General features: G+C 37.5%; 1 protein-coding gene across 11 annotated transcripts in view; it reads right to left on the bottom strand.

Annotated features, from left to right (window-relative positions):
- The window catches only part of ZDHHC21 (zinc finger DHHC-type palmitoyltransferase 21), a 79,619-nt gene that overhangs the window by 55,199 nt on the left and 4,247 nt on the right, over nucleotides 1-20,173 (bottom strand). For 9 of the 11 annotated variants that reach the window (XR_008428824.1, XR_008428826.1, XR_008428825.1 and 6 more), the window contains 5 exons: nucleotides 17,184-17,382; nucleotides 16,330-16,428; nucleotides 13,490-13,601; nucleotides 12,405-12,543; nucleotides 2,305-2,421 (listed from right to left, as the gene is read on the bottom strand). Coding sequence is in view for 7 of the 11 variants with exons in the window: in XM_053932913.1 (XP_053788888.1) it covers nucleotides 2,305-2,421; nucleotides 12,405-12,543; nucleotides 13,490-13,601; nucleotides 16,330-16,428; nucleotides 17,184-17,337 (621 nt within the window). In the remaining 4 variants the exon portion in view is untranslated. Of the gene's footprint in view, nucleotides 1-1,006; nucleotides 1,197-2,304; nucleotides 2,422-12,404; nucleotides 12,544-13,489; nucleotides 13,602-16,329; nucleotides 16,429-17,183; nucleotides 17,383-18,262; nucleotides 18,366-20,173 lie in introns of those variants that run through there. The other 2 variants (XR_008428823.1, XM_053932915.1) reach the window with 2 other exon arrangements.

Here is a 20,173-nt window from a genome sequence, read left to right as displayed (position 1 = left end):
TATTCTTTCTAATTCTGTATTTACAAAGAAAGGAATGAAAAGGGAGAAGACAATTGTGCTGCTGGTATGAAATGCTCTGAGTGGGGGATGGACTACATTACCTACATTCTTCAGTGAGTCAATGCACCAGCATCCACATGGTGTGAATGAATTAATGATTGGAGATACACCAGTAATGGCTTTCTACTTCCCCAGCAATCCCACCAAGCGTAAAAGCTTGTCCATGTGACAGTAGTCCCTCTACTTCTGGGGGGATAGGTAGGGCACAGTGAGAGGCCCTAATGAAGGTCTGTACTTTTTAGCATCTGCCTCTCATAGACCATCCACATCCACAATTACTGTAGCATGTTTGTTTCACAAAGCTTGGCAAAGACAACAGGAAAGAGTGTCCAGGCATACTGCAGCTCAGCAATTATGATTTCAGCAGAAAAACTGGAGTAAAAAATGCTATTACCCCACACCTGTTCCAGTATAGCTGCCAGCTCCGTAAGTGAATAGGATGTACTTCACAGTACAACTGACAGAGACAAAAAGACTTGACAGCAGTTTATAAATAGAGTGCAGTGGTGGAAGCAGCCTGAAAGTGTTAAGGCTCAACAGTGTTAAATGGTCAGTAAAGTTACAACTGGGCATTCACGCCTGTTACAGTGGCAGCACAGTTGGTATCCTGTGTCAGAACAGAAAACAGCCCAGGTTTCAGGTATATCTGACAGAAACAGGTTCAATCTGAGAGGTCTTATTTCACATCCAGTAATAGTACCTGAATGGATGCTCATAGTCACTGCTAAAATTTAGTCCAGGTTCTGGCAGCATACAGAACAAAATTATAAACTTAGGGTCTGGTTTCCTTGTTTTCTTCTGTATCCTACCTGTGGTTTAGTGTACTACTGATCAGATGGGTTTTCTGATCCTTCTCATAGATATATCCATTTAACAGAAACTAAAACGACATTCATATTTCAGTATCTGAACAATTAGGCTCACTAAGTTTCTGTCTCTATCTCACCTGTCACTGGTGAGCAGAATTCACCACATCAGCTAGATAGCCACCATAATGGTGGTATAGAAAAACATCCCAGCTCTAGATGATGCAGACATGATGGCAACATTTAAACAGGGAAGTGAAAACCTGTCAGCAAGACCCTGGAACTGAAATCAGGCACACAGTAAAGGTGCACAAAGGTAAATCTGTTGACCTGGGGGTTGAAAGTACATGTAGAACACATTATGGTAGAGTAGCTGGAGAATGGTAGTAATAATAGCCAGTAATAACGGTAATAATAATAGACAGTATAACTACCATGACAGGAAAACCAAAAGGCAGTAAATATGTAAAACCAAAAAAAACAGTAAAACCAAAAAGAAGTATTGTTGCTTTATCTAACATAATTTAAAACTACACTGTAATTTTTTTTTTTCCTTTTTATTCCATACAAAAGAATTACACACTGCAGTTGGGAGGTTTTCCATTATGTACTTTAAAAAGTTAATACTGTGCAAACCTTCATAATTCTGAAGTAAAATCTCAGGCAGATCTCCCAACAGTTGTAGCCAAAAAGACGCTGCCATCTTGTACATTATTGTCTTTAAAAAAACGTTCAGCAGGCTACATCAATATGTATATAGCCAACTAATGTACTCTCTCTGTCATGTTGAACAATATTTTAAACATTTGCATGGATTCTCAAGATAACTTCAAAAATTTGCTGGCAGCTATTAACTTCTAATGTACAGAACAGGATGTTACGCCAAAAAAGGTTGTTTCTTGTATTTATTACATTACCAAATTCATTGAACTGAAAAATTTTTCCATGCAGAAGATATTTTTTTTCTGTATATCTAAATGCAGAATACCCATCTGGGCTGTAAACGGCATAAATTATATTCCACAGTTTAGCAAATAAAGAGATTAACATAAGCATATATATCAAAATACTTAATAAATATGCTGTGTTCTCAAAATTTGATTTATCAGTTAACCTCACTGTCACATAAATTTTGACAAGGCTTCACAAGAATTTAAAATAAAAACAAGAATCAACTACATATCTCATATACTGTGCAATTCCAGGACAAGGTATGAGTCTATTTCACTAATACAGATCAGGAAACTGACTTGAAAGTGGAATTATTAGACACTTGTTTGTTAGAAAGCTTCTTAGATTTCACTAGTGTCAAGAGGCTTGACAGACCATGTATCAAACAAGTGCCTCATAGTCCTCCCTTAAATGCAATTTGCTTTTTCGTTTTGACTAATTATACTGAATATAAAAGTAATATATACTTCTAACATTAGATACTTACAGTGAAAATACCCATTAGCTGAGTATAAAAGAGTCGACTTATTCCACCTAATATTATTAGACCCATGAAGGCAGATAATCTTAGGAGAGCAAGTTCATGTCTAAATACAAACACATCCTAGAACAAAACAGAAAGAAGAGAGAGACGTTAGCAGTTACAAATTAGTTAAAGTCTTTGAACCAAGTGGAAATAGCAGATAAGAGCTGCAAGAGGTGTTCTCAAAGCCTTAAAGCTGAAGGGAAATATTGGATTCTGAGCTACATTGCACATTAGTGGTAGATTTATTTATGTTTTAAAAGCAGAAACTCATAATATTTTCTTTATACATGTTAACAGTTGGGGGTTTATTTTGCCAGACTGTTAAAAAAAACTCCTTCAAGTAGTTAAGGTTTCGGGAATAGATCAAGCTCAAATGGATTATTTCTGAATCTTCCATCTCAAACTATGCCAGACTACTACACACAAGCTATATAATACAGGAAAACTACTCTGTCAAATGGTCTGATTTATTATACTTCGGCCACCAGGCACAGCACATTAGATTTTTACATCACCTCTTCTGAAAGCAAACAAACACCATTCCAAGACTGACACTTGAAGATTGTACCTACAAAGTCCAAGTACCCATACTGGATTGTTCTTACTGTAGTGCTGTCTATTATCCGATATAAACTTATCTCCAACTTTTAAATTTTGGCCTTGAGTGGATTACTGCCACTTTGGATAAGAGTGAACAGTACAGATGCTTCAGGGCACACATAAATATGGATGTATTTGATCAGCTACATTGGAAAGTCTGTTCTCAACCAGCAGAAAGTATGAAAAGCATTACAGAATGTTATGTAATGTCTTCAAAGGATAGAGCACATTATTTTTATCAGAGAAGAACATTTGTGGCAGTTACATTAGGTGTACTGTGAGTTCAGACCCCATTCTCTTATTTTTAAGTTACAATTATGTTCTCAAGGTTCTCTTTTGAATATACACATCTGTTTTTTCCACTTACAAAAGCTAGGTCATGGCAGGAAAGTATTAAAGCCTTCCAAGTAAACTTCATATTACTACCAGAATAAAGAAGAGAACTGAATGAAAAAAAACAAAACAAAAAAAAAAACCCAACCAAACAACAAAACAACAACAAAAAACAACAACAACCCCTCCCCCCAACACTGCTTATGTTCAACCACTAGAACTTGAGGAAGCAGAATACTGGGTTTTAATTAAACAGAGAATAGTTAACGCAAATTATGTTTAGCAAAAAAAAAAATCTATTTTTTCATTTAAGTAATTTCCAGGAAGGTTCAAAATATAAACCCAGGAAAAAAAGTTTAAACTGCCTACTAAAGCTGTGAAGAAAGTCAGTATTTAATGAACAAGTAGAAATAACTAGTTAAGCAGCTAAAACAAAAAACAATCCCCAACTTTTCTGAACTATTGTAATGGTGCATCCCCTCTCCCCTCACTTGTTTACACTGGCCTTTCTTGCTGCTGTAGAAAATAGATTAATTTCCATTTCTTTTAATGCTTCTTACTAATTTAATGAGTTAATTCAAAGATAAATGAACTCAAAATAAAAGCAGTCATACTATTCTTCATTTCCCTTTCCACTAGCTAATGAAAGCTTTAAAGAAAAGCAAGGTAAGACACACCTTCTACTAATTGTAAAATACATCTTCATAGTTATGTTTTATTATATTAGACTCATTTTGATGTATTCAAGCTCAACTTCACAGAAAACAATAAAATATAAGAGAAGAGTGCCAATAGCAAAGTTAAATTCTGAATCTAGCATGACACTCCCTCATTAGCACCTCATGCAACTTTCATTTACAAGAGTTTCTTCTCCTGAACACCATTTTCAGCATGAAAAAAATACATCACCAAACACATGACAAAAGAAAACCCTAGCATACAGAAGTTGTATTTTCACCTAACTCTTTTAAACCACATTAAACTAGAGTTATCTTTAAAGATACCGTTAAAAAAAGATAGATCTTTTAACACTAAAGAACACAGAATCATAGAATCACAGAATGGTCTGCATTGGAAAGGACCTTAAGGGTACCCTAGTCCCAACTGCCCTGCTGTGGAAGGGACAGTTTTCTACAGTAGGTTGCTCAGACCACCATCACATGTGGCCTTAAACACATCCAGGGACAGGGCATCCAAAAATTCTCTAGGCAACTTCTTCCAGTGCCTCCCGAGCCTCTGAGTAAAGAATATCTTAATATGTAATCTAAACCTACTCTGTCAGTTTGAGGCCATCCCCCTTCGTCCTGCCGCTACATGCTCCTGTAAATAGAAGCACAGTATCTTTCTTGTGGGATCCCCTCAGATAATGGAAGCCTTATCTTTTCCAGCATGAGCAAACCCAATTCACAGAATCACTAAATCATTAAGGTTGAAAAGGACCTCTGAAGATCATCCAGTCCAAGCCCCCTGCCAAAGCAGGATCACCTAGAGCAGGTGACACAAGAAGGCATCCAGGTGGATTTTGATTCTCTCCAGAGAGGGTGACTCCACAGCCTCCCCAGGCAGCAGTTCCAGTGCTCTGCCACCCTAAGTCTGAAGAAGTACTGCCTCATGTTGAGGTAGAATGTCTTGTGCTTTAGTTCATGGTCACTGTACTTAAACCAGTTGCTGAGCAGCACTGAAAAGATTCTGGCATCATCCTCCTGACACCCACCTTTGAGATATTTCTATGTATTGATGAGATCCCCTCTCAAGTCTTCTCTTCTCCAGACCAAACAGTCCCAGCTCCCAGAGTCTCTCCCCATGAGAGAGAAGCTCCAGACCCCTGATCATCCTTGTGGCTCTCCACTGGACCCTCTCCAGTAGCTCCTTGTGTCCCTTGTGCTGAGGAGCCCAGAACTGGACACAGCACTCCAGGTGTGGCCTCACCAGGGCTGAGTAGAGGGGAAGGATCACCTCCCTCGACCTGCTGGTCACACTCTTCCCAATGCACCCCAGGATGACATTGGCCCTCCTGGCCATGGGGGCACTGATGGCTCATGGACAGCTTGTGATGCACCAGCAGTCCCAGGTCCTTTTGCACAGAGCTGCTCTGTAGGAGGGCAGCCCCAGCCTGTGCTGGCACTTGGGGCTGTTCCTCCCCAGGTGCAGGACCTGACACTTGCCCTTGTTGAGCCTCATCAAGTTTCTCTCTGCCCAACCCTCCAGCTGATCAAGGTCCCACTGAATGGCAGCAGAGCTTTCAGGTGGATCAGCCACTGCCCCCACTTCAGTGTCACCAGCAAACCTGCTGAGGGTGCATTTGATCCCTTCCTCCATGTCACTGATAAACAAATTGAATGAGACTGGACCCAGTATTGATCCCTTGGGGAATACCACTGACTGCAGGCCTCCTGCTGGACTCTGCTGCACTGATCGTGACCCTCTGAGCTCTGCCTTCAGCCAGTTCTTGGTCCATCTCACTGTCCATTCCTCTAATCCACATTTCCTGAGCTCACCTATGAGGATTTTATGGGAGACAGTGTCAAAAGCCTTGCTGAAGCTCAGGTAGACAACATCCACTGCTCTCCCCTCATCGACCCATCCTGCCATGCCATCACAGAAGGCCACAGATTGGTCAAGCATGATTTGCCTTTGGTGAGTCCACCTTGACTACTCCTGATGACCTTCTCTTCTTTTATGTGCTTGGTCACGGCCTCCAGAGTCATCTGTGCCAACACCTTTCCAGAGATGGAGGTGGGGCTGACTGGCCAGTAGCTTCTCAGGTCCTCTTTTTTGCCCTTTCAGAAGATGGGAGTAACACTGGCTTTCCTCCAGTCAACAGGCACCTCTCCTCCATCATTTTTCAAAGAAGGTGCAGGGTGGGTTTAGCAACAACATCTGCCAGCTCCCTCAGCACCTGTGTGTGCATCGCATCAGGGCCCATAGATTTGGGGTTTTGTCTGCCTAGCCAATCTCTAACCAAACCCTCAATGGCCAAGGGCAAGTCTTCTTTTTGCCAGCCTTCCTCTCTTGCCTCCAGGGTCTGGGGTTACTGAAGGATGGCCTTAGCAGTGAAGTCTGAGGCAAAGAAGGAATTCACTCTGCCCCCTCTGTGTCATCTGTCACCAGGTTACCAATCTAAATTCAGCAGTATCCCCACATTGGTGGGGGTCTTCCTAATATTTCTTTTGCTGCTGATATACTTGTAGATGTCTTTCTTGTGATCCTTGATATCCCTCTACAGACTTAATTCCAATGGGCCTTTGCCTTTCCTTATTGCATCCCTGCATTCCCTGTCCATACTCCTATATTCCTCCCATATGCCCTCTCTCTTTTTCCACATTCCTAGCAAATGAATTCCTAAGCAATTTTGAACTGGAAATCAGTACTGGGCCCTCGTAACTGTACAGACAGAACAACATTTTTCTATAGAAAACCAGAGTATATGCAGTAACTGACATTTTTAGCAATCAGACTTTAATAATAGAATTAATTACACAGTTCTACATGGGAATAGAAATGTTTAACTCCATGAAAACAGAAGAAAAGACTGTTTTTAAAAACCATAATAGTAATGATAATAATAACAATAATATGTTTAGGATGCTACAGCTTTGAATAAAAGCTCAATGCAATTTGGTTTTATTATTCCTTTTTAAAACTGACAAGAACTTTTTTTTCAGCTGAGAAAATCAATCAAACTATAATCAATCAAAACTAGTCAATAACTAACCAATCCCTCTTTCAATGTGTTTTGAACAGATCCTCTTGTTCAAACACCACTTAGTATTCACTAGTCTCAGTGCAGCGTGACTACTGAGTTAGTGTGATTTTGGATTTTGCGGTGCAGGCTACTTTTGCTAAGAGAAAGAACTATACAGACTGAGCCACAAAGCATACACACAGATTACCTGACACCACCATTGCAAGAACACTCAGCTATCATGGCACAATAGAGTTTTGTTCCACAGCAGATTTTTTTACATTGCGCCAGGCTGTCATATACAGCCTTGGCACAGATGTTGAATGCATATTCTTTACAACATGAGAGCTTTCCTTCAGGTAGCCTCTTTCTAATCTTCTTTATGTCATCTCCACAGCTTAACTGGTCTGCCAAAACCTCATGTTCACAGAGGTTGCTGCCACTGCCTTTCTACTTAGCAATTCCTACACCACATGTATTCCTACACCACATTCCCTCTTGGCTGCTGCCTGTTCTAAAGGTTTCTAAATTTCATTTAGCTGCTACTTCTATCTATCCCGTCAAACTGCAAGGATTCTTAGTTACCCATAAAAAATGCACAGAAATGTGAACAATAAGAACTTGTCACAAAACATGTGTAGGTCTATAGGATTATGCTGAAAAATGGACTACAAACCATGAGATCTGATATCTTTATCTCAATAGGCAATTCTAAAACATCCTATAGAAAGTCTCCAGGACAGATAAACAGTAGACTTCCTCAACCCTACAGCAGAACACATGCCTCATCTTCATTTGTGAGCATCAACCACTAGAGATGACCCCTACAATGAATGCAACCACTGACTAGGTCAACAGCTACCACAGCTTTATGCTATCATACAGGAGAGGTTAAAAACTACAATGAGTCCAGCCCTAGATTGTAGTCCATTATAAGATCAATGCTTCCAAATTCAACTCTCTTGGTACTCTACCTACAATAACAATAAAAAAAAGCTCAAAAACATATAACAAGTCCCTGCCTGCACTATAGTATCTTCATAATTTTTCATTTACAATGGAAGATTAATTTATTCAATCTTTATTCTTTACTGAAATATGACACACATAGAGATCAATATACAAGAAAATATATAAAGAGACCTCTTCTTTTCTTGGGGAACGATATTTTGTGTAACACATGATAAACTACTTGTCTGTGCTCAGTTGTAAATGCCTGGGATGTCTGCCCCAGCCAGATGATGAAGTCAGTCTATCAACTTGGCTACCACAAAGCAGTGTAGAAAGACAGGCTTTCCAGAAAGCAAACTAAAAAATACAAAATACAGACTGCAGGTTTTGCAGGAAGAAAGAGGAAGGACTTAATTCGATATTCATGTACTGTCCTTATAACTACAGTGTAGGAGAGCAAGGTTGGGTTGGTTTTGCAGAATGCTGAGAAGGAAAATTTTGATGTTTTCATTTTTTAAAAACTCTCCCATCCTGTACATAATTTTGTGCTTCTCAGAGAAAACATTTCCTTTTAGACTCCCTTTACAGTATAAATGTAAATGTTGGATAATACGTATTTCCAGATTTTCATTAATTTTGTCAGTGCATAATATTACTGCAAAAAATCCTTTTCCAAAGTCAATAACAATGACTTGTAATTGCAGAAAGAGGAACAAAATAACAAAGGGTCCTAAGTTGTCAGGAGGTTTGGCTGCGACAATTATTGCAGCAACATTTCTAGCAAACAGAATGTATCAGCAGAATTCCTTCTGCTTAGAAGATTAAAAGCCTTCTATAAATAAGGTAAAATATATTGCCAAAGCATTTACTTTTGCAATTTGACCAGCTGTATCTAGAATCTGTGCCAGCACAGCCATAGAGAGAGCAACTATGTAGTGATAAAGTATTTCTTTAATATTTATTCTTCTCATTTCACTATGCACAAGATTGACTCATTCCTAAAAGATACAGGCCTCCTGACATTTTTTCATAAAGATGGAAAATTAACAATATTCCTGTGTTAACCTCTGAAAATCACCAAAGCTTGCAGAAGAACTAATACGCTGATTTTATTCAAACAATGTATTTTTCTTGTGCTATCATCCCACATAATCAATTTAATTACGATCTCCTTTATTTCTAGCAGTAATTGCACTCCTCCTGCTGGACAAACAGAGGTAACAACCATAACCTAACTTTCTGGCAGTGTATCAGTTACAAGAACCAAGACTGCTATGAAGCAATTTTCTGCAGTAAGAGGTGAAGCTGAAAGATTGCATCTCTACAGAAACGGCTTCGTCTATCATCTTTAGAGCTATCACACTTAGAACAGTTATTTAAAAATGTTTGGGGTTTTCTTTCTTGACCCTTTAGAAATAAAAACACAGGTTTTAATTCAGTAAGAGATACTAACATGCTGGTCAAATTTGCATAATGCATTAATCAGTACTGTAATAAAATTATTATTTCACAATAGCAGTAAAAGCAATTTTAATTCTACAGCTTCTGTGTTTTGTACTACTTTATATCTGAAGAATAAAAATTTAGATGAAGGCACACTGCCAAAAAATTCCTAAGTATTTTAATGAGCAAGAATAAGTTTAGAAAAAAAGCATCCAGTTCTTTGAATCTGTTCTAAACACTAGACCCTGTCAATTCAGAAAATGTAAGCACTCAAATTACAGCCAAAATTTCAACAAAGAACAGCACTTTTGTGAAAGGCTGAAGGTACAGCACTCTCTGGAATGCTGAGGTACCTCAGCTTTAATTGATATAAAGGAGATAAAAAGAATCTTGAGGTATGCTTGCCTAAAACCCTAACTACTATACTAAGCCAATCTTTTCACCAGTCCTGCTCATTTGGTGTCAAAAAGACATAGTTCTGACAAAATATTATGTGGCACAAATCTATACAGCGTCACATCCTTAGCAACACTTCAAAAAATCATCTTCATGGAACTCTGGTATCATCTTCCAGGCAGATATTGACTAGGCATGCCAACTATTTTAGTTTTCTCTACTTTACTGTGTGCTCTCCTATTCTGCAGCTGAAAAACTGAGAAAGCTAAATACTATTTAGTGTTACACTGTACTTAACAAAGGTCTGAACAGCCCAGACCTGCTCTGTCTACTGTTTTTCTATATTGCATAAACATATTCTCTGGGACACAGAATACTGTATACTATAATACAGATCCACTTTGTAAAAGGAAGAGTTTCATTTGAAGTGTTCACATATGGAAATTGATAAAGCCAAAAAAAAAAACCCACAGGTAAAACTAAACAAAACTAAAAGAGCAAAGTAAGCGATTTCTTCCACAGTTCTCTGCAAACTTAGGCAGCCAAATACAGGAACCTGATCCCCTCTTCAGGCCAACACATTAAAATGGGTTAAAGTAATTGTTGCACATGCATTCTGCCTTCTAACCTGCCACCTGTCAAAGAAGTGGGTATTAAAATTAAGTCTCTCTCCAAACAAATTCAAATGAATCCAGTTTTACTGGCAAGAACAAGTTTTATACATATGCATACTTGTTTTTTGGATTGTCATTATTAATGATTATTTATTACCACCTGTTTAGGTGTTGTAAAATATCTGAAGTAAACATGATTTCCATTTCCCTCTCTTGCACAGACTACTTTCAAGGCAAATAATTTGGTTACTTTTCATACTGCTTTTAAAAAGCAAGGCTAACGGACAGAATTTTGGCTTGTTACCTAATACAGTGTAATTACATAAAGCAACACATTCAGGGAATATTCACAATAAAAAGGAAACATCCTACCATGATATTATTGTTTGAGGCTAACAAGTCTGTTTCAGTGTCTATTGAAAGATGCTCCAAGCAGACAGAAAATTATTTTCTGTTCCATATTTCTAAAGTCTCTTTAATGATTTAAATGGCAGTATTGATGTAGATGGAAAAAATAATTCAATTCCTTTAGAATACATATTTTCTCAAGAACGAGTTACAAAAATCCTCAACTTTGGAATGGTCTACATAATAAAAACTTGGTATCTATGAATTTGAATATACATTTGAATATAGTTTTGGATTATCCAAGTAATACAGTCTTCCTACACTTTCAGCTCTCCTTTGCCACATCATCTTCATATACACTTTTATGGGAACATCACACCCACTTCAGACTGACACAGGAACAAATGTGAAGCTCGGAAGATTATGCCCCAACCTTTTCCAGAAGCAGAATTTTTCACAAAGTGAAATTCTTATATAACGTAGGACACAAAATCATGTGACAAACTTTAGTTGTTCAAAAAAATGGAAAATGGGACTTGCCTTACCCAAAATGAAGGGTCAGGCTCCAGTAGCCTGGAAATATGAGTATGATATTACCAGCACAGAGCATGCTGGGGTGTCACATCAACACAGAATTAAAAAATCTTCTGCACCTTAGTATCTTCCTCACCTCAGTGAAAAAATCTCAACAAAATATAGAGTGCAATATCTGAGATGATCTTATTCTCTTATGACATTTGGAATGCTACCTAATTTTGAAAATGTTTTGAACTTGTTTTCTAAGTTTTTCTCTTTAGTGTACTTACTTGTATTTGTTATAGTCCAGTAGAAATACAAAGTTCATTTTAGATTTAAGCTAGAAACTCTTATGGTTCTCCATAAGCAAGAGAGCATAATGGTTTTCTTATAAAGAAAGAGTTCTAACTTTGCTGTTCTGGCATTTTCAAGCACTGAGCAACTTTCAAGCAACCTTCTCCAATATTCTGAATACTACAGATAATAGGCATAAATGAGCACCAGAAAGCAGCTTTACAATGTAAGTTTCATAGTGGAAGGAAGTCCTTGATTTTTTACTCTACTCCAGTCGGTAAGTCCACTTTCTCTGCTTTTTACTGATGACAAGACATGGAAATACTATAACTATTTATATATAGTCCACATGAAACAAACCAAACTTAATTCTCCCTTAACCCACATAACCATTTCAAAGCAACAGAAAATACTGTTACAAAACCAATGTATATTTTTCCCCTTGTAAAATGATCATGTGTTTTTCTCCTTTCTTAATAAAAAGCAATATCAGCTTTTTTAAGCATGATATTAGGATAGCTATATATTCTGCATAAATGTACTTTGGAAGAAGTAAAAGGAAATTTGAATACATCTAAAATAGTTACCTTAATTCTTTCCAGTACTAATAATCACTTCGAAAGAAAGCCAACTGGTTCTTCCCTCCTTTCCTAGATTCCTAAGAGAACTAGCATTGTGTTTTTAACACAAATAAATCATATGCCCTGTCATAAAAATATTTTGCTACTTACCATAAATCAGTTTGCTTAGTAACATACAGCTAGTTGAACTCTCTTCATTGAGAGTGAACCTGAGCCACCAAAAATGTGCAATAACTAGATGCCAAAACAAATTACATTGCAATACTCTTTGTTTGCTTCACAGAGAAAACAGGTTCTTACCCAGTTTTCTTTTCTCAGAGGCAAAAAGTAGTAGTAATGGCAAAAGTCAAGTATCAGCGTATAGGAACTAAGGATCTGAGTGTAGAAACACAGCTGCAAAAACAGCCAGTGATTGTCTTCACCAACACAATTATTAATCCTGCAGAGAAACAAAGTGTGCATATATAAAAACCAAAATACAAATACTAAAGTTATGATACTGTGAATAGAAGACTTTATGATTGCTTAAGGAGCAAACTACTGAATCCCCTGCACCACAACTTAAAGCCTAGGTTGTGCTATTGAGATCATTGCTTAGAACAGGAGTTCTCCTGTTCTTCTCTGTATTTTCATATAGCAAAGATACTGCTGCAACTTTAAGTAAAACTCTAGTAATAAAATTGTTTTTTGAAAGTCTGCAAAATTTCACAGTAATATGTCTTATCTTCTGCTACTCAATACATTTCACAGGTCATGAACTACAAAAGTGCAAACAAAATGGAAATGCAAACAAATGTTTTAAAATAAATGTCATCACAGGCTACCCCAGTAACAAAGAAACATGACTTTAAAATGAACCAAAGCCACAGAAGACAATACAGACATCCCTATTCAGAAACTCCTGCATACTCCAACATGAAAGGAGTAAAGGAAACACAAGGATTCTATCTGTACAAAGTAGAAAATCAAGTCACATGGATGCAATTTCATACACGCATTGGCACAGACAACAGTACTAAGCTAAGCCAGCATGACAGAAGCAATATACTATTACTATTCTCTGAAGTAGAAAAACTTGACAAAAAAAGGTAGTTTGAAAAATGGCCTAAACCAACCTAAGGGAATCCTGACATCAATTTTGTCCTGTGCAGTTTGTCTTGTAAAAATTATACCTCAGAATTACTTTCAGAAATATTTATTTTCACTTTGAGTTTTACTCGTAGGTATAGGAAAGCTCAAATTTATTACTTCCTTGCTTTAAATGCCTAAATGATTAAGCACCACTGGGAAAGAAACAGAAAAATGAGCAGCAGTCAAGACCACAAATTTCAGAATGATTCACTAAAACAACAGTAGATAATTAGAAGAAAATGTCCTGGTTTTACCATGGACAGTGGTGATCCATCCTCCTCACGCAATGCCCACAGCGACTGCAATGGTGTGAACGCTTTGGTCTCATCATACTACATTTGTTACACAACTCCCAGTGTTCTCGTTCTAGGTGAAAATGTAAAGACACATTAGAGAGATTTAAACTCAGTAATGTATACTCATAATAAATCCGTATACTTGTAAATCTAATTAAAAAAAAACAGATCTTACTATATGATCTGAGAAGGATAAGCAACACATAAAAAGCTTTTTCCCACTGCTACCTTAATTAAACTGGAAGATATTACTGCTACTCCATGCCAGTTTCTGTCTCCAAAATGCCCTCTTTTTCTATAAATTTCTACAAAGTAATTATTACAGAACAAAAGCTGTGACTTAGATAAGGAAGACTGTAACTCAATTATTTCCTTACATTTCTACTGTGAAAAAAATTATCTGCTAGACAGAATCAAGACACAATCTCATTGCTATTCCAGAACCTCCTGAGGAAATACTGCTACTGCTAGCTCAAATATGACACACAGTGAGCACTTCAGGAGCATCTTCCATTTCAACGCATTTTAATGACATGCGTATCACCATATGCAATTTTACATGTTAGACAACCACAGAAAGACATAGAGGATAGGCTTGTATTTACAAATATATACTATTTTTAAATTACTAATATGAGGTTCTTTAAAAGCTAATCTCCAGAGATACTGAGTAGCTGAAAGTACCAAGAGAACTATTGCTCAACCTGGCTATTATTTATCTCAAAATGCACCACTCAGATTAGAGGAATTATTTGAAAATGAAAATTGAAATTATATGTACAAAAAATTCATCTTCACATAGGAAACAATAAGATTAACACTGAAATAATTCCAGTTACAAAAGCATATATTTTCTGTCTTTAAGGAAAACAGATGGAAAACTGAGAAATACTTTGACTGTTCAAATTGTTTCTACCTAAATAATCTTTTTTGAGGCACAAAAATTTCTCATATCTCAGGAATAAAGAAAAAAAAAGGAAAAAAATAGCATTTACAGTAGGACATTCTGAAATTTTATACTGTAAAACCCTGTGCCAATGTAAACAAAATAAAGTTATATTTAGCACTTCTGAGCCACCTGCAGGCAGCCCTAATCTAGTCTTACTTGCTGCAAAATAACATTTGGACACTGGAAGTAAAGAAACCCAATATCTGAGATCACTAAACTAGTACTAATGACAGATGGAAACTGCTTTACAATCTGTTCACATAAATCCAGTGTCACAAAGGTGTCGCTCACTAATAGGGTAGCTAGCAGCAGAGCTAAGAAACACCGCAACTAATTTTTAACACAATTTATACCATGCAAAAATGTATCCTCCTGTCAGCCTAGAGCATACCAGACAATTGAAATGCTACCTCCAAAAGTACAATACCCCTGATATATCACACACCAAATCAAAATATCGAAGTCATGACCTAGCCTAAATATTTCACCTATGGAAGTACTTATTAAGTATGACTGACATATGGACTGAATGGAGCACACAAAAGTTGGAGAGCTATACAAAGAGATACCTTAAATTAAAAGAAAACATTTGTGTACAAAGGGGATTTGCACTGCTCCGGGTATTTTGAAGGTAAATGAAGACTCCAATACAAATATTAACTGCCTGTAACTAGCAAGTGTCCTCATTATCCAACTCAGATTGCAAAATCCATGTTGGTCCTCTTGCAGCAAAAACTCTGACTCCAGAACCCAAGCTGAAACACCTGACATTTTACTGGATCAAAGGATCAATTGCCAGAAGCAGAAAGAACACTGGTATGAGAATTTCTGCAATTAGTGGTGACACATCTGAATCCCAGGGAGATACACCCCTTTCTACAATCAGCTGTCTACTTCATGCACATCATATCATCAGCACTAAGGCTAAAAAGATCATGTTTCCAAACACATCATCCCAGATTTTCAGTAACATCAGGAAGAGAGAGCAAAATTTTATTCTGGGCATTCACCACATTTGAAGACAAGACTGAAGCATTCACCCTCACTGCATGGGACACATTTTCTTCATTCATGAAGTGTTTTCTGTTAATGTGACAAAGCTCATGCTGTTTAACAGCCCTACTCCAGTCTAAACTCCAAAGTAAAAGCCCTGTGCATTAGATAATAGTTCCCAATAGTTCATAAAAATACTGTCCTTCTCTGTGGAGAATCATTAAGGTTTTAAATTTCCTCCAACTTCTGGAGCACTGGATACCATACAGGAGTCGTGGGATAAATTTGCAAGGACAGAAAGGACTTGCTCCATCAAGTTGCTACTTTATAGAAATGCAGTGTAACTAGCACCATGGTTTGGGTTTTTTTGTTAACAGCCTATAGAATCAAAAGACTCTGGAAAAAAACAGCAAAAAATACATAGGTAAAAACCAGCATAGGACTACCTTCCACCACGATTTTCAACATTGTATAAATTTACTTAGACAAAAGATACAGAATTTTAAAAAATAGCCATCTATAAACGTATTTCATTAAATATTATCAAGTTAGTAGCATATGCATTATGTTTGAAAGTCTAGAATGCAAAAAAAAATCTTCCTGTGGAAAAATTTCCTAGTAGAAGGTCCTACAAAACTGAACTTTCTGATGGAATGCAAGTTTAAGAAAGATAAGTTTTGAAACTACACACGGAAAAGTGCTAGAAATTTACAACTTTTAAAACAGTGACATACTAACTTTATTCAGCAGGGACAGCTTATGGTTTCCATTACATCTCAAAGATAAATTTATTCCTAATTATTTTGAGGATATTAAAATAACTTTCATTCAATTATACAGAAACAAGTTAATGTACCTGTAATTGGTATCTTTGGATTTTCAGGTAGTTTTCCTGGATCTGCTACTGAGGCTCTAAATAATGAAGCTATACAAAACAATGAGCAGAAGTAATAACCTAAAAAAACAAATAAATATTTGTTAGACCTTTTCATGTGTGCAAAATACACTATATCAAAAAATACAGATGCTGCAGAACTGAGCTATAAAATACTCAGCCTTCTCATTCCAGATATATTTTTGATATTAAGTACACAACATTAAGTACTCCCCAATAAATAGAGTGAAAAAAGTAGTAAACAGTTCTGATAGCACCAGCAGGTGCTACTATGACCATAGTACTGTTTTTCAGAAGTTCCTCCACCATCTTACCACACAAGCACCAACATACCACACCTCAAAGCCTCCATATGAAAGATATTCCCAATAGTGCATCTTCACCTTTAAGTTTGTTCCAGCCATTTTTCAAGATTTTCCCCAGCAAAACTTGTATAAGCTAACCCACACAGGGACATATGACAAAACTAACAAAATTTAGATTCTTGCCAGTCATCACTACTATCACACCAAATTCTGACAGGCACTCACAGATGTGAACCTGAAATGCTGTCAACATGTTATAACTATAGGACATGAAAGCTACATTCAGGCTTTTCACCAGTTTCCACAAAAACAAATTCTACAGTAACACCTGTGAAATGAAGTGCCACAGCTTCTCAGAACACAAAAACATAGGACGCATCCACTACTCTTATCCTTTATCTTACCTTTTGTCTTTACTTTCACCCTAGTTTTTATTTTCTGACAGGATTTTTTAATGTATATTAAGTAGAGACATCATTTTATTAGTAGAAAAAAGTTAAAATTACTTACACAAAACTGCCACAACTGAAATATTTCCCTCTTCATAATGAGGAAAAAGGATGACCTTTGGAATGAAGATTGTATTGTACAGCCAGACGAAGATAATTAGGCCCATACAGCACCAACCCTGAGGGTCAACCACAAAGTGAATTCGTTGCCCCATTGAACACAAAGAGATAATAAACTGTCACGACCCAGGAAGATAATCCTAAAGAGATAAATAATAAAAATATTTTTTAAAAAAGAGTAAATTAACTAGTGCAGCCTATAGGGTTCATACATTCAAATTCATACATTCAAGTAAGAAAGAAAAAAAAACTGTCAGCTGTTGATTTACGGAATTACATAAAAACTTAGAAACATTTCACATACATTTTTTAAACACCAGGTAGCAAAACATTTGATTATTTCATTAATTAGTTATATCTCACTAAAAAGTAACATTTATCACCAAGATGCAAGCAAAACCACTACCTCGGAAAACTATTAAGTTATAGGTAAAGCAGCAACTGTCAGTCAGGTGGCAGCAGCAAAGAAAATTCTTCCATCAAAGTAAAAAGGTTGTAAAGCAAATACGAAATACAGGGAATTATTTATGTTCCACAAAGATTCAACCCACCTATCTATTATAGTCACCCCCATGGTTGTTTTCTTGAAGCTTTTATGCTAAAATACTCAAAAGCTTCACTAAGAATTCAGTGTTTCCTTGCTTAAAAAATGTCCTTCATGACATTAATAGCAAACCAACAGAGAAAGGAGTCATTACCCTGACATCTTTCACAAAGACTTTTAAAAATATCACACAATAGAACATTTTCTATTAATCACATTTAAAACATCAAGGTTTCCATCCTTACACTTTAGTGGGCTGGGTTCCTTTTGGTTTTGGACTGAAAAAAAACTCACCAAGTCCTACAATGTGAACTTCTGAGCTTCATAAACCAATCACCGTAACAACACAGCACTAAGTCCTAAAGCACTATTCAGCAAAACTATCATGGAAAGGATCACTACTGGTTTTTTTTTTTTGGCCATATTTTGACATATTTTATTATTGCAACACACACATAAATCCCAATCCCTCTTACCCATTGGTTTCCCCAGTTTCTGGGTTTCAGGAATCTTGTCCATTTCTGATGGTTTCTTTCCATTCCATTCAGCTTCTATTTGTTGCACTGAAATTTTGTTTATCAAACATCTGTTTCCAAGGGTTTTGCTTACTTGTTTCATGTTTGACTGTCCTCAATTGCATTCAAAATTTACTTAATACTATTCACAAATTTAATTGTCTTCTTTTCTTCTTCTTTTAGATGTCTAATCAAAATTAGACCCAAACAAGGTGTCATTTTTCCACACTTTGTGTTATTTATAATCACCCTTTGTTTGCTATTTTCTAACGTAACAGTGTTCCCATTCAAGTATCATTCAGATCCCCACCAAGTTCATGCGGCTACAAAAACCCCCACCACACGAGAAGCAGACAGAGCCTCAGCTTGTCAAGTCAGGCATGTCAAACCTCTGAGCTCCAGCACCAAGAGGACGGTTCTTGTTCTGCCTGCAGCTCTGATCTACAGAGCAGGTTCTCAGCCCTGGCAGCACACATGGGACAGGCAGGTCTGTCCAAAAAAGCCTCTAAGCCATCTGTGCCTGAGTCTTGCAGCAGTACACATACTTGGGGTAAGGAACAATGGCGGGTCCCTGCTTCTGGGACAAAGACACCTCTGCTGGCTCAACCTGTCACCTGGCAAAGTATGCTGCTTGCCAGGGGCCTGGATCCTGGATACTATGGACTGACTGTTAGTGAGGCTGGTAGTAGTCTGGCCCTTACACTATTACCCTCAGCTGCTCTTCCATTCAGGCACCATGGATACAGCTGGGGGAGACCAGGAGTTTACCAAGCATGACTACACAGTTAACAGGTGCTGGCCAAGGTCTGACAGCCAAGTGGTGTCTCATTTATGCTGCTGATGAAGGGGAAGAACTTGAGGAGAAGCAGACAGATCCTGCAAATCAGCAAGTGGTTGTGCAGCATTTACAGTCATAGAACCTTCTATGAGGCTGAAAAACTGAGGGTGAAGGGGAACAAGATCCACCTGAAATTACATGGGGTAAAAGCATCTTTGCCAAGAGGCTGGTTAATCAGCTTTGAGAATGCTTAAACAAGGAATAGAGGAAGGTGGTGACCTCTGAATGAGCAAGGTAGTGGTGGTCATGGTTTGCAAGCAAAGGATGCAGGATGATGTGGAAAACAGATCTTATAATCAACCAAACCAAGGTGAAGTGGGGCTGCACCAAGTGTGTGCACACAATTGACACATGAACACCACGTAGGTGCACTAGGATAGAGTTAGGAAAACCAAGCTCCTCCTAGAGTTGAATCTGGTGAGGTATATGAAATTTGAAAAGAGATTTGTACAGGTACATGACCAGCATAAGGAAGGCTAGAGAGGAAGTCTCAGCCTGATGCTGAAAGTATCAAAATCATACAAAAATGTCAAAGCACCTTGTTTATCTTGCTCTTTCATGGGTAAGACCTGCCTTCTGGAATCACAGGTCCCTGCACCTGCATCAAGACCCGTGGGAAAGTGTAGAGGACAAAAGACTTACTCTGAGCAAGGGAGGGTCAGACTAACAAACCTTTAAGTGAACTGGACCTAACATTTCCATGTGACCTGCTGAGGTGCCAACCTGAGTGCTGAGAGAGCTGGGTTTGTCATTCTCAACTAGGTTTCAAAGTTTTATGCTGATGGGTGACATTCCAGAGGACTCAAGAAAATAAGTATCAATTAAAATCCTGTTTTCAAGAACAAGAGGAGGAGCCAGGTATCTATCTACAGGCCTACTAGTCCCACCCTATTTCCTGGGAAGGTGAAGCAAACAATCCTGGAAACTACTTTCAAATACACGAAGGACAAGAAGGGGACTGGGAGTAATCACCATGAATTTACAAAGGGAAAATCATGCAGACTAATAGAAATACAGAGGCAAAAAAACCCCAA

The sequence above is a fragment of the Vidua chalybeata genome, chromosome Z, assembly GCF_026979565.1.
Source record: "Vidua chalybeata isolate OUT-0048 chromosome Z, bVidCha1 merged haplotype, whole genome shotgun sequence".
NCBI lineage: Eukaryota > Metazoa > Chordata > Aves > Passeriformes > Viduidae > Vidua > Vidua chalybeata.
This window is presented reverse-complemented; position numbering and strand designations above follow the sequence as displayed.